The sequence below is a fragment of the Vanellus vanellus genome (genome assembly GCF_965231255.1).
Source record: "Vanellus vanellus genome assembly, chromosome: 6".
In the NCBI taxonomy this organism is placed as follows: domain Eukaryota; kingdom Metazoa; phylum Chordata; class Aves; order Charadriiformes; family Charadriidae; genus Vanellus; species Vanellus vanellus.
This window is the reverse complement of record NC_138911.1, coordinates 43,266,149-43,279,796: the sequence shown is the minus strand read 5'-3', so window position 1 is coordinate 43,279,796 and position 13,648 is coordinate 43,266,149. Positions and strand designations below refer to the sequence as shown.

General features: G+C 36.2%; 1 protein-coding gene across 1 annotated transcript in view; it reads left to right on the top strand.

Moving 5' to 3' along the window:
- The window catches only part of BAZ1A (bromodomain adjacent to zinc finger domain 1A), a 65,504-nt gene that overhangs the window by 35,819 nt on the left and 16,037 nt on the right, over positions 1–13,648 (top strand). Inside the window, exons 11-20 of the mRNA XM_082484883.1 lie at positions 32–178; positions 2,477–2,572; positions 2,701–2,925; positions 3,583–3,748; positions 4,010–4,123; positions 5,329–5,453; positions 7,080–7,688; positions 10,493–10,656; positions 10,840–10,994; positions 13,348–13,496. Coding sequence (XP_082341009.1) covers positions 32–178; positions 2,477–2,572; positions 2,701–2,925; positions 3,583–3,748; positions 4,010–4,123; positions 5,329–5,453; positions 7,080–7,688; positions 10,493–10,656; positions 10,840–10,994; positions 13,348–13,496 — 1,950 coding nt within the window. The remainder of the gene's footprint in view (positions 1–31; positions 179–2,476; positions 2,573–2,700; positions 2,926–3,582; positions 3,749–4,009; positions 4,124–5,328; positions 5,454–7,079; positions 7,689–10,492; positions 10,657–10,839; positions 10,995–13,347; positions 13,497–13,648) is intronic.

Below are 13,648 nucleotides of genomic sequence, written 5' to 3'. Positions count from 1 at the left end.
AAAAGTGACGCTTCTTAAACTTTATTCACAGAAGTTTTAGAGGAAGCTCTTGTAGGAAATGACACTGAAGGCCCACTATGTGAATTGCTGTTTTTCTTCCTGACTGCCATCTTTCAGGCAATGGCCGAAGAGGAAGAGGAAGTGGCCAAAGATCAAATAGCTGATGCTGAGACCAAAGGTCAGATCCTTAATTTTACTGCTGAAAAACTGAAATTCCACTGGAATTAACTTTAAACTGCATGATTTATGGCATTCCTTTGTTTAACCTTGTCTTATTATGCATGGATATTGTATGTAAATGGACTTGTTTTTTCTCTTATCTGAAGTTAAAGCTTTATATTGGGCATAGAGGGTGGGGTCTGGGGGGAATAGAGGAAAAGCAAGCTCATTGTTACTACAATCGTATCCAGCAAAGCATAATAAGCTTTTAACAGCACTGCTTATGTTTTGGAGGTGAGGGAAACTTGCCTTCACCTTCCTCCTCTTCCTTCATCACTGTTAGATGTTTCTCCTGAGGGTGAGGAGATGAAGCATTTTCCTAATCTTCTCAAAGATCTTTATTGGTAGTTATAAAAAAAAAAAAATAAAAAATCTGTACCTAACTAAATTAAAAACTAAAACTCCCCAGCACAACCGTAATGGAGAATTCAATATTCATTGTCCTTCAAAACTTGAAGTATGCATCCACAACTCCGAGATACTACCATGTCCCTGTGTTTTTCCAGTAAAGGCTCTCACAGTCACATTTTCAGAGGCATTTGGTATATGCTAACCACTAATCAGAAGAAAGTGCAGGCTTTGTTCCAAATTCATGTGGCCCTGTGTTTATGGACTGCAAAACTTGCAGACTAGTTAAAAGAGAAGCTTTGACAGTTCCTGCTAGTTTTTATTTCATTAGAAGTGGATAGGAACAGAAGAGCACTCCCTGTTTGAGGTCAAGTGAATTCTATGGTTCCCCTGTAAGAGGGGGGAGGTACAGGAAGGTTCCTTTAATACCTCTGTTGAAGACTGTGCGTATTCTCACACTTTATATCCAATCTATAAAATGTCTTTATGTAAAACATAGGCATTATCTTCAGCAATAGAGGCTGCTCTTGGAATAAAGTTACAGATTTGATACGGCGTTAACAATTCTAGACTGTATTTTAATTACTGCTGAATTTAGCAATTAAACTGTATTTTTAACTATTGAGAGCATTGCTTGGGCAATGTTAGCAAGGATTCCATTATCAGGTAACCATAGAATAGTCGATTAGACTCTTTATTGTTCATAGGACTGATCAGAAAAAATGTTATGTAACTTTCATATTTTAATCTTGCTATATGGGGCTGGCAATTGCAAAAATCTGTTGGTTTGCTTCTAGTTTACCAGGGCTGTGAGCAGGACTCTTATCTACTATCTTTTACTTGCCTTGGATCTGTCATTTCTTGTCACTATTGTTTAGTCATCTTCTTTCTTGTAAAAGAATTGCATGTTCTCAGCTTTGTAATTCTGGCTAACCAAACTAGTAGTAGTCAGCATGTCCGCTCACTTAAAGTCTGTACAGGCAGTGTTTCTGCAATAGAAAACACCGTGGGTTTGGGTGTGTACAGCATATTCTCAAACTGTGTTACACAGATACAGTGAGAAGGGGACAAAACTGTTGTGGATTTGCTTTTTATGTAGTCTTAGTTTGGATTTGTGGCTCTTTTTTGACTTTAACTACTTTATGATTTGGATTTGAATAAAGTAAAATTGTTGAAACATCATACAACGCTGAAAAAATTCTGCCAGCCCTCTGGAGAAACACCTGTAAGTGCTAAGGAAACTTTTGTTTAAGAAACAGGAATTTTGCTGTTTCTCCCTTTCACGGCCCTGCTTTCTTGGTCAGTTTGCTAATGTGTGGTGCTCCTTATTAAGTGCAGATGCTTGTTTTGGTGAAATATGGTTTCTTTGTAACGCCTTAGTAATTGTATTTGTGCAGAACAGTAAGGCTATATCTCAGTTACAGATGAAAAGTATAGAGTAAATGCTGATAACCAGTATCAAAATGTGTGATTGGTTTTGGATGGTCATTCCTAAAAACAAAATTATGATAGGAAATAACAGTTCATTTGAAGGAATGAAATACAGGTGGTTTTGCATTGTTATTTGTTTTTGCTTTCAAGCGTGTTTATGGATTTTTTTTGTTGCCTTTTATGTTGCCATTGTGCATGTTTTGTGCATTGTGGTTGCTTTAACGGCTTATATATATAGGGGGGGGGAAGCATATAGCATGTGGTGCATGTCCTTAGCTTTTAGTTGGATTTTTACTTGCATTTAAAGATGTGTACATTTTAGTTTGGATGTTGAATTGAGTTTTGAATACATTGATGCTTTTGTAAATATTGGCCCTCTTCTCGCTTTGTGTGCAACTTTTAAAAAACGGCTTGCTTTCCTCCCCTCCACAGTACAAGTTTTAATTTTCACTAGAATAAAGTGTTTATTTCCTTAAAGATTTAACAGAGGCTTTGGATGAAGATGCAGACCCCACAAAATCTGCACTGTCTGCAGTTGCAACTTTGGCAGCTGCATGGCCCCAGTTACATCAGGGTATGTGTGGGTTTCACTTCTTGTTTTGTTACTGTTCTTATTTTGCTCTGTATTTTAAAGCACGTTTTTAATATTTATGTACATTTAAATGTCTATATAAAATAACTGTTCATTCTTCTCAACTGTAGGCTGCAATTTGAAAAACTTGGATCTTGATAGCTGCACTCTTTCTGAGATTCTCAGACTTCACATTCTAGCATCAGGTGCTGATGTAACATCAGCCAATGCAAAATACCGTTACCAGAAACGAGGAGGGTTTGATGCTACTGATGATGCTTGCATGGAGCTGAGATTAAGTAATCCTGGTCTCTTGAAGAAACTTTCAAGTACCTCAGTGTATGATTTGTTGCCAGGTAATGAAAGACAATAAATGTTAGAGATTATTAGATTGCTCGTCAAGTGATCAGTTTTCTAACTGCTTCAGATCAATAATGGTCAAAATTTACTGTATCATAGAATAATTTAGGTTAGCAAGGACCTCTGGAGGTCACCTAGACCAACACCCACCCCCTTTGCTCTGGCACCCATAAGCAGGTCCCACCAGATCAGAGATTGCAGAGCTAGGCAATCTCGTTACTTCTGAGTCGCTTTTAAAAATCTCATTTTAAAAATGTTAGTTTTACTTGTAGAAGGGGATTGGTCTGAGAGAAGCATCAGAATGTTTGATTCAGACCCTGCTTTTTATTGCTGTTCTGGTTTGGGTCTTTTGTTTGCTGTTTAGAAATGAAGAAAAAAATAATCTACTGTTCCTTTATCTCCATTTTGAAGACAGCATTGCATTTTAGTTCTTCTTTTGCTGCTAAAAGTTAATTTATTAAAAGTAAAGGCTCACATCTCTGAGCAAAGCAGATATTTCAGGAAATGCCTCTTTGCAAGGGCAGCTGGTGCACTACAAATGTTTGAGTGTTCACTTCTCGAGTGAGAACCAGTCTTATGTCTGGAGTGTGTAAGAGTAAGGCTTATTTATCATTTGTATAATGAAATATAAACATTGGTCTGAATTTTATTAGGAGAAAAGATGAAGATCCTTCATGCTCTCTGTGGGAAACTTCTGACTCTCGTCTCCACTAGAGACTTCATTGAGGACTCCGTTGATGTGTTACGACAGGCAAAACAGGAATTCAGAGAATTAAAGGCAGAACAGCATCGCAAAGAACGAGAGGCGGCAGCAGCAAGGTAAAACTAGGATATGGAAAGCTAAATTTTATTGCTACAAATTAGATTAATTCCGTGTTTACAAAAGGTATATGAGAAACAATGGTAGTGTTTGTGTTTTATGCTGGGTTTTTGAGACCTTAGACAGGACTGAAATTTTGCTGTGCTAAGCATTGTGCTTTCCAACATTACTGTTATGCTGTAGCATAAAAGAAAAAGATGTGGCCAGTTTTGATAACTAGATTAATTGCAACTGGTTTTCTATGTTCTTCTTACTATTAGGATACGTAAGAGGAAAGAAGAAAGGTTGAAAGAACAAGAGTTAAAAATGAAAGAGAAACAAGAAAAGCTGAAAGAAGAGGAGCAAAGAAATCCTGCTGTAGAAGTATCCGTTGGGTATGATACGTGGTATTACTGTGATACATATGATATAGCACTTTTCAGTTATGTGGCCGGACTTTACCTATGTAGTTTTCATTGACTTGATCATATAGAAAGATATATTTTAATTTAAGCATATAGCCCTTAATGTTGATTTTATTTTTTTAGTGTTCTAGAATTGCTTTATGAAAGTGACTGTATTTTTAAAATCAACTTTTTTTATACTCGTAGTTCTAGTGAAAGCTTGACAGTTTTACCTACTGACAAGAGAAACTTGCAAAATCTAATTTGTTTTGGTTTTTTATTACTTTTTGTCTTGTGTTGATTTCGTATCTAAGAATATGTTCATAATACACCATTCTAGTTCATTTTAGAATTTGAGGATTTGGTCTGATCTGAGCTAGATAATACTGACCTCACATAACAGTTTATGAATCAAATTTAATAGCATTTTTAAAAAAAATGCTGTGCTATCCCAGGTGACTTCCATAAACCCAAGGTTTTTTGTTCTATTAATAAAACTGTATGGTTTCAGGTGGTAAGATTCATGCACATGCAGCTGTATATGATTCCAGAAAAAAAAGCAAAGTGTATATACAACAGTATATCTTTACCTGCTTGAGGAAGGGAGTTAGTTAAATAAATCTGCTTGCAAAAGGTGAGCAATGGGCCAAAGACAGATTTGTGCTATGTTTTTGAAACTATAATTGAGGAAAAATAATAAAATAAATGTTTTCCTGTAATGGTTACATGTAGTTCTGCAGGTTTTTAATTATATTTGCTAGATGAGGGGAAAATGTGTAATAAGCATTTTATAGAATGGTATACATTTTGATAAGGAAAAATTTTTTTTTTACTCACGGAAAAAATTCAGGTCAGTAGAACTGCACTAAGATGTTTCCAAAAATGATCTGATTATAATAATGCTCTTTAGATGAAAGAGTGAATACCGAAGAGCAGGTTTTAATCTTTGATATGGAACTTTCCATTTACAGTTCAGTGTGTTTCTTCTAGGTTTTAATATATTCTATGGCTTAAAGTTTATTTTTAAAAAGCAGTATAGGTCTTTTACTAGCTTAAGTATTTGTGAGAGGAAAATACTGTTTGTGTTGAAGATGCTATATTCTGTTGGGTGGGTTTTTTTTTTTGTTGTTGTTCCATTCAGCTTTTAATATATGGTTGGTCAGTTAGTCACCTTTTGTTTATTTTTATTGTGTCAGGGAGGAGGAACGGGAAGACCTTGATACTAGTACAGAGAGCAAAGAGATTGAACGTAAAGAGCAAGACATGGACACAGTGACAGAGGATGAAGAAGAGCTGGGACCAAACAAAAAACGAGGAAGAGGTAACACTATAATGTATTTGTCCATTTGTGTACATGTATGCACACGCACGTGCATGTGTGCACCCAGGAAGTTCTTGGTTTTTATAGTAAATTTTTATGAAATATCAATCTTTCCTGTAAATTTTTAAAGGAAAAGAAGAAAAACTCTCACTCAAACATGATCATTATGGGCTATGAAGCGCATTGAGCTGGCCTGATGTAGGTCTAGCAGTCAGCTGTATGTTCTTTCTCAGTTCTGTTTCTCCTTGTCTTCCATACTTGCTGTCTGGATTCCCCTTTTGTCTAAAAGACCCCAGGCAGTTGCCTGACAAAACATTACAGTTAGGAGTAGTGCTCTCAGGGAGAGTGAGTTGTAGGTGTTTTGTCTAATAGGCTATGATGTGGTTTTGATTTTTTTTTTTTTTTTTTTTATTAGGAAGCTGCAAAAACAACAGGTGTTTTAAAAGAAAATGCTCTATTGAGTGGTTGGGTTTAATTTGCCTCTGTTAATGAAGCAGCATGCCTTTTATACAAGAATGCAACCAGGCTCATCCCCAGATTTAATTTCATCAGCAGTGTGGTAGTAGGAGCTGTGGTGCAGTAAATGGCACAGCCTGCTATTTGTAATTAAACGTAGGTATCACCAAAGGAGGATGAATTATTGATGGCTTTGGGCTGCTAGCTCATCTGTGTCTTTCTCCTGTGAAGGCTTTGTGTTCGTGTATGTGCTAGTGAAAGTCCTGGATGATGCGGACTTAAGGTTACAAACTTGTACAGTCCCTAACAGTACCTCGGATAGAAATTCTGAGTCATTCAGTAATACAGGTTTTCATGCTTACTACAGCTTTATGATAGCAAAACAATGAGGTCTTAAATAGAATTTCAAGTTTCTTGGATGCCCATGTTTGAGACGTCGTGCCTGGAGGGCAAACAAGTCTTATTTCATTCCTACAATTGGAGAAACTGAACGTCACACTGGAAATCAGTAGAAATTGAGTGCTGACAGAATCTTTCACAGTTGCATGTGTTAATTACAAGATGTACTTTTCTAGATGACTATCAGGATCTAATTCTTTGGTAAACTGGAGTATTTTCAGATGGTACAAGATGAGGGGGGAAAAATAGTAGTGTATATATTTAAAAAATTGGATAAAGTAACATAATTGAGCTTGCAATAAAAGCTCTTATATAGGGATTCTGGTCTTGCTTGAGGTCCTTGGGGGGAGTTAAGTTGATCTTTTTGAGTATGATAAATGAGGTCCAAAACATAGTTTGTATTCAATAATGAAATTCTAGAATTTGACTTTATCATTATAAGATACTTTTATGACACACTTTTAAGTTCTTAGAATTTTGGTTCTTGTTTTATGGTGTTAAAAATGACAATGGCAGTAAATGAGACTTGTACTTCCACTTTGCAGAAACTATGCCACTAAAGATGGCTTCCCCTCTATTGAGAGAAGGGGGTTAATTACTTGAATTTTTCATTAATAAAACCAGTGTTGTTTCTTGACTGAGCTGGTGGTCCTTGACAGCCTAAGTTTAGATAGTCAGAAAGGGACAGAACCAAAACCTTTTACTTGACATTTTGGTTAAAGAAAGAATTTATAAGCATATTGCTATCATTCTTCTTCCTTTAACTTTTAGGAAGGAGAGGGCAAAATGGATATAAAGAATTCACCAGACAAGAAGAGGCCACTTGTGAAAAGAGTGAACCTCTTACTGCTGAAGACGAAGAAGCTTTAAAACAGGAGCAACAAAAGAAAGAGAAGGAACTGTTAGAAAAGATTCAGAATGCAACAGCCTGCACAAATATCACCCCGTTAGGTCGTGACCGTCTGTATCGACGCTACTGGATTTTCCCCTCTGTTCCTGGATTGTTTATAGAAGAGGACTATTCTGGTCTCACAGAAGATATGTTGTTGCCTCGAACCTCTTCCTTTCAGAATAGTGTACAGTCTTGCACAAATGAACCTCAGGTATTCAATAAAACTGGAGAGTCTTTGAAATCCTCTGAATCTACCTCCAATATTGACCAAGATTCACACACCAGTGTTGTTGTAGAGGTGCCAAGGCCAGTATATAAACCAAACCGTTGGTGCTTTTACAATTCTCGGGAACAACTGGACCAACTCCTAGAGGCTCTCAATTCCCGAGGACATAGGGAGAGTGCCTTAAAAGAAACTCTTTTACAAGAGAAAAGTAGAATATATGAACAACTAAGCAGTTTTCCTGTGGAAAAATTCCATATTCCAGGTAAATGAAAGGTTCCTGATCTTAACTTGCTTCCACAGCTGTAAATCCTATATAATGTTCTAGAAACCTCTAATTGTCATTTAATTGTAATTCCTAAGAAGTAAGAATTCTTCTTAAGCATTGTTTCACTCTGTGGAAAAGAGGTTTGATCCATCTGGAAAGAAAAAAAAAAAAAGAAAAAAGGATGAGACCTTTGTGGTGTTTTTCTAGTGTTTTGTGCTTTAAAAAAAAGCACTAATTTCCCTGTTATCTCACTGCTTAGTAAAACGGGATTGTAAACAAACACCTTTGGAAGTAATTTGAGCTTTGGGAAAAGATTATGGGGAGCTAGAGATTAATATCGGCTAAAGGTAAATCATAATATTGATCATCTGATGTCCTTGTTTCCAGTATGAGGAAAGGAGACGCAAGATATGACACTGCAGACAAACATCGCAAAGGGAGACAATTGCTATTACCTTGATTTGTTGAGTAGGACTTGTTCTTTCATAACATTATAATGCATGAAATTATTCAAAAGCCTTTACTGGCCTATTGTGAACAAGGGAAGGATAGCATTTTGTGGGGTCACACTAAAACCTTTGGGAGGGAAAAAATAGTGTAGCTGTGTTTGGTTGTTGTGTGGGTTAATGTCACTGCAGTGGATTCTGTGATATTATTATTCTTTTTTTTTTTTTTTCTTTTTTCATTTTCTTCTTTGGCAGAGGCTTGTTATAGGAGGAGACACCTGCAGAGCAGTATTTGTTTTTATGGGTTTCAAAATGTAGGAGTGTACTTAAAACCATCCTAGACCTATGTTTTTTTCCCTTGCAACTGGCTTGTTTGTGGTGTGCTGGTGGGTAAAGGATGTTACTGGAATGAAACTTCCCTAGAGTAATGTTTAAGAAATTGCATTTTGTCTCAAATTATGCCAAATTACTGTAAGAATTTCAAGTTATCTGTATTGGGGGGTAAGGAGATTTATTCACAGCAGAGCTGACTTCTGTTGTACCGGAGTGTGTATGCCAGGACATGCCTCGAACATGTCAGATACTATTAAATCCATAACCAGTCTACCGTTTCTTTTGGCGGAAACTAGCACAGCACAGTTTCTGTGTAGTAATGAAGCTTTATTTGGAGGCCTTACAGCTGTGTTTGTGGGTTTTGGTGAGAAAATCTCTATCATTTTCTGATATGTTTGCATGGGTGGTTCCTTATTTTTCTAGTTGCTGCTCCTTTATCTGTCTTCTGTGTGTTGCTTTCTGCCTTGAAGCAACTTGATTTCCTCAATCTCAGGTTTTTATTTTCTTTCAGTGTTAGAATTGTAGAATAACATTGATTTTTTTTTTTTTAATTATTATTATTATTATTAAAAAAAAAAGGCAGCTGTGAACTTCACTTTAAAATTCAAATGCAGTGGTCGGTACCAATGTCGCTGCCTCTGTGTGATAAGCAGTGGTAAGTGGCCACGTGTAGCTGTACTTTGGGGAGGAGCTTTACTGCAGTGGACTCTGCTGTCCTATTGCCTTCACTCAAATGAACTTGTAGGACAAGTAAGAACTACTCCATGATTCTCTTGCGCTGTAGACTGCCCTTCTGCCTTTTCCAATTCCCACTCAAAAGAGCATGGAAATAAAATTCATGTGTGCTATTACTTGATTTTATTCCAGTGTCCATTGACTTTAGCCCATCAATTATTTGTAAGCCAATTGCTGCTGTTTCAGTTCTGATCACGAGTAAAACATTTCATTTCTGCTTTTTCTTTTAAACCAAAAAGGACATTTCTGACATCTAGACATCAGAGTACGCTAGTACGTATTTTGAGAATATTCGCATAGTTACTTTCAATTACAAGGAATTGTTTCTGCAATTGAGAGCATCTTAAAAATCAATCCTGTACTTCCTTAACAGCAGCTTTATGGTAATGTTTTATAAAGTAACTCTAAGTTCTTGCATGATCACTGCACTCATAGGATTTAAGGTAAATCCTGCAAACAGAAACATTTGCCACCTCTGCAGATTTGCAAGCACTAATTTAGGATCTGGGCATACTTTCAGCTCTTTCCTGTGGCTTTTGAGCTTTTGCATGAATTTTCAGTTCTCTTATGAAGAGGTTTTTGCTTGACAGCTCATTGTCAGCTTTTCTCTTCTTTTTCATAAATTCACTATTTTTTCCCCTTTAATTAGAGGAGGCAGTCAGTCTAGTTTGTGCCTGTGTAATCTTTACTTTTTGTAAAACTGTTTGTTTGGTTTTACTAGTTTGTGCCTGTGTCATCTTTATCTGTTTGGTTTTAAAGTTAGGTTTTTAAAAGGTATTATATCTTGTTCAGTTAGTTTTTGTGACTTGTCAGTTGCACGTGCTTGTTTTAAATGTTGATATGATAAAGATCCATGCAGGAAGGAAAACGGAGGGGTTCTCCTGTAAAGTAAGGGCCATCAGATATGGAAAAATAGTCAAAATGTGACTTTATTCTTTCTTTTTTTTTTCTCTTGCATTTATAGCAGAAAGTTGATGATTAACTCCTGCTTTAGAAAGCATCTTAAGAAAAAAGAATGACTATTATATTGACAAGAATTTTTCATCCTGTGTATTGGAATGAGCAGATGCTAATCTATAGGTCTTCCTTTAAGTGTATATTCCACTTGGCTGGATCGGATGTCTTAGTTGGCATGGAGATGTTGGTATCGAGAACTGTCGCTACAGGAAGGGAGTTTTGAACCTGGGTGCTTAATTTGTTCTGCCCTGTATTGCTTTTGTTCCCTCCTCCACCAGCTACTTTATGGAATGAAGTCCACTAACAAGAAGTTACTTGGTATTCTTGCAGACAAACCTCAAAGTGACATCAGACCTCCTGTAGTACGGGGAAGGCTGCAGAATGCCCATGATGGATCTCGCCTATCTGCAGAGAAGCAGCTGGAACTGAGACTTAGAGATTTTCTTTTGGATATTGAAGACAGGATCTACCAAGGAACATTGGGGGCTATTAAGGTATTTGTGAACTGTAGAATACTTAAGAGCACAGTGGTGCCGTCGAGTCTGTAACTTAAATGAGAGCTTTTGCATGCTATGAGTTTTACCGAAAGCATAATTAAATTAAGTGTAGACAGTAATTGGCAGTAAGTTTGTGGCCTTTGATTCTTTAGAAACCTCAAACTTGTATGTTTTCTTCAGGTTACAGACAGGCAGTCTTGGAGAGCAGCCTTAGAACATGGGCGGTATGAGTTTCTGAATGATGAAAACAAAGAAAATGGTATAATTAAAACTGTGAATGAAGAACCTGAAGAAATGGAAACTGATGATCAAGATAAGTTTATTGTGAAAGACAGGTAAGAGCTATGGCTTTAAATAATGGCTCTTCTCTGTGAGTTTTATAGCAGTGCTCTGTGTTTTTTTTAACCTTGAAATTGCTTTTACCCTCAACTACTTTGGAATGGTATTTTTTAAGATTTGAATTGTAAAATGTGAGATTTTTGCATTGTTTTATATTTTCTATATGACACTTCTATTACCATATAAGACTGACAGCAATTTTTACAGCTACTATTGAGATATTACATTGCTCAAAGTGAACACTAGCGAGCAAATAAGGAATATGTGAATTCATTTTAAAATCATTTAAAATGCAGAAAAAAATTAATCTGGCAATTTCTGTTTTGTTTTCCAGAAGAAAAAACCCAAAACCAAACAAACCAACCACTTTGTGCAAAGAGTAGGAGTGTTTAAAAGGGAAAATGGTAATAGTAACAAATTACTGGTTGAACTGGCCAGTGTAGCTCTTCATGAGTCACAGTAAGAACCATCAGTGCAACAGGCCATGTTCTGGATTAACCTTTAGCGCTGCAGCAAAAGAGAGATATAATCTTACAATTTTGTGAATTATGATCCTTCTGTAGAGCAACCTGCAACACAGTAAAAGAGAGGAAACCTCATCATATAGTGTTGCAACTGTAAAAGTGTTTTGTTTGGGGTTTTTTTTTTTTTTTTTTTAAACAAATGTTTGAGACAGATGTGGGACTCCACCCTATATCAGTGTTTCTAAATTCAACTATAGAAACTGACAATTTATAAATATTTAATTCTCAGAAATTACATACTTCTCAGAAATATCTACCTTAATTTACTTAATATGTATCGAATTGTATGTCTTGATAGGATGTGAGTGTTGAAGTATTGGAGGAACAAAGATTCATTGGAGGCAATCACTGTACTAACATACTGTTTCCTTAGGTATTCTCTGAGGTTTTCTGCAATTAGACTTTTATGAAAGCTGTATTTCTGGGTGGACTCTTGAATGCTGTGTTGGTTGAAGGAATTTAAAGTTCTTTAATATTCTTCCCTTTTTATTTCAGTTTGCTAAATTAGTATTTTCATATAAGACTGTCTTTCAGAACAAAGTTATCTAGTTGCCTGCAAAATGGATAGGGTCATCCTTCTTTATATTAATGACACAATTTACAGACATTTGCATCCTGAAAACCACAACGTAGAAATAGTCCACTCTTTTAAGAAGCTAAAATTTATGCCTCCATTTACCTTGGGCACTTGCTCCATTGCCAACTCTCAATTCAACTGCAGAAGCTTGTTGCTTCATTTTTTTTCTATTTGATACTGACTCTGTCAAAGTTTCTGAATAAAGTCTGCTCTAATAAAGTCTTGCATATTAAAACAGAGACTATGGGATTCTGAAATCATGTGACAGATTGCTTTTGATGCTGGGCTTTTTATCCACCTCAGAGCGAGTGACATCTCATTAAGACCTTGGAGTTTGACTAGTGAAATGTAAATAACTATGCAGCTTTTTTTCTGTTTGCTTTCAGGCTCTCAAAATGTGTGTGACTGCAAAATATAATGAACAGCTTTTAAGTGCGAAAAAAGAACAGGGACAACCAAAAGCATTGCTCATTCACCAGAATAAAGCAGAATCCAGACAGTCTTAATTAGTTTTTTTTTTTATAAACCCCAAGTAGAAATTTAATTTTATTTTCCTTAGTGTGAGTTGCTCTCATACGCTATACTTATGTTTGTGGATCAGGAAGATTAACCACACTTTGAAATGATTACTTGGTCAAAGAAAGCTATTTTATTGGAAACCTACCCTCCACCCCCTTTTTTTTTTCCTCACATGAAGACGTAGTATTTGAGAAAAGTCCTCCAAGAACGAGAATGTATAAGTTAACAATTCAAGATTTCACATTCTAAAATTACTTTCTGGTTTTATTTAGTTTATTTCTTTTCAAAAATCTTACTAATGTGAGGATATATGTAGTTGAACTTCTGCAGATGGAAGCATTCTAAAGGCTGTACCTCACCCATGGAAATGTTTTCACTGAAGAATAGTTGGGACAATACTCTTCACAGAAATCTCTCATAAACTAGTTGATGGATGTTGCATCGAATCTTCTGGAAGTCTTAATGGTTGCGTTGAAATTTGCCATCCACAGTTCTTGAATTTTGGATAACACTGTTAAAGACGATGTATCTAGATTAACTAGACTAATTAAGCAAACTTGAGAACTGGGATAGCTGATCGCACCTGTGCAGTATCTGTTAATGTCCATAGTCCATGCATGTAAATGAAGTGAAAGCAAAAATCTACTGTGGGTACAGACCTGTACAAATATCTATGGTGTTAAATTCAATGTTTAAAAAAAAAGATAATTTAATACGCTTCTATTCTAGACTTGTCGGGTTAAAAACTGAAGCTCCAAGTGCTGCATCAACAAGTACAAGTACTCCTCAGCCAGTTAATAATGTGGTCCACTACTTGGCATCTGCACTGCTTCAGATAGAACAAGGAATTGAGCGAAGGTTTCTTAAAGCACCTCTGGGTAAGCTTTCAGACTTGAAACTGTCTGTCTCTAAATTTGTGTAAGATTTTGTAGCAAACAAACAAAAGACACCCCACCCCCCCCAAAAAACCCCAAACAAACAAACAATAAAAAGACAAAACACCCCAAACCCACTTGGTTCTTTTCTAAGA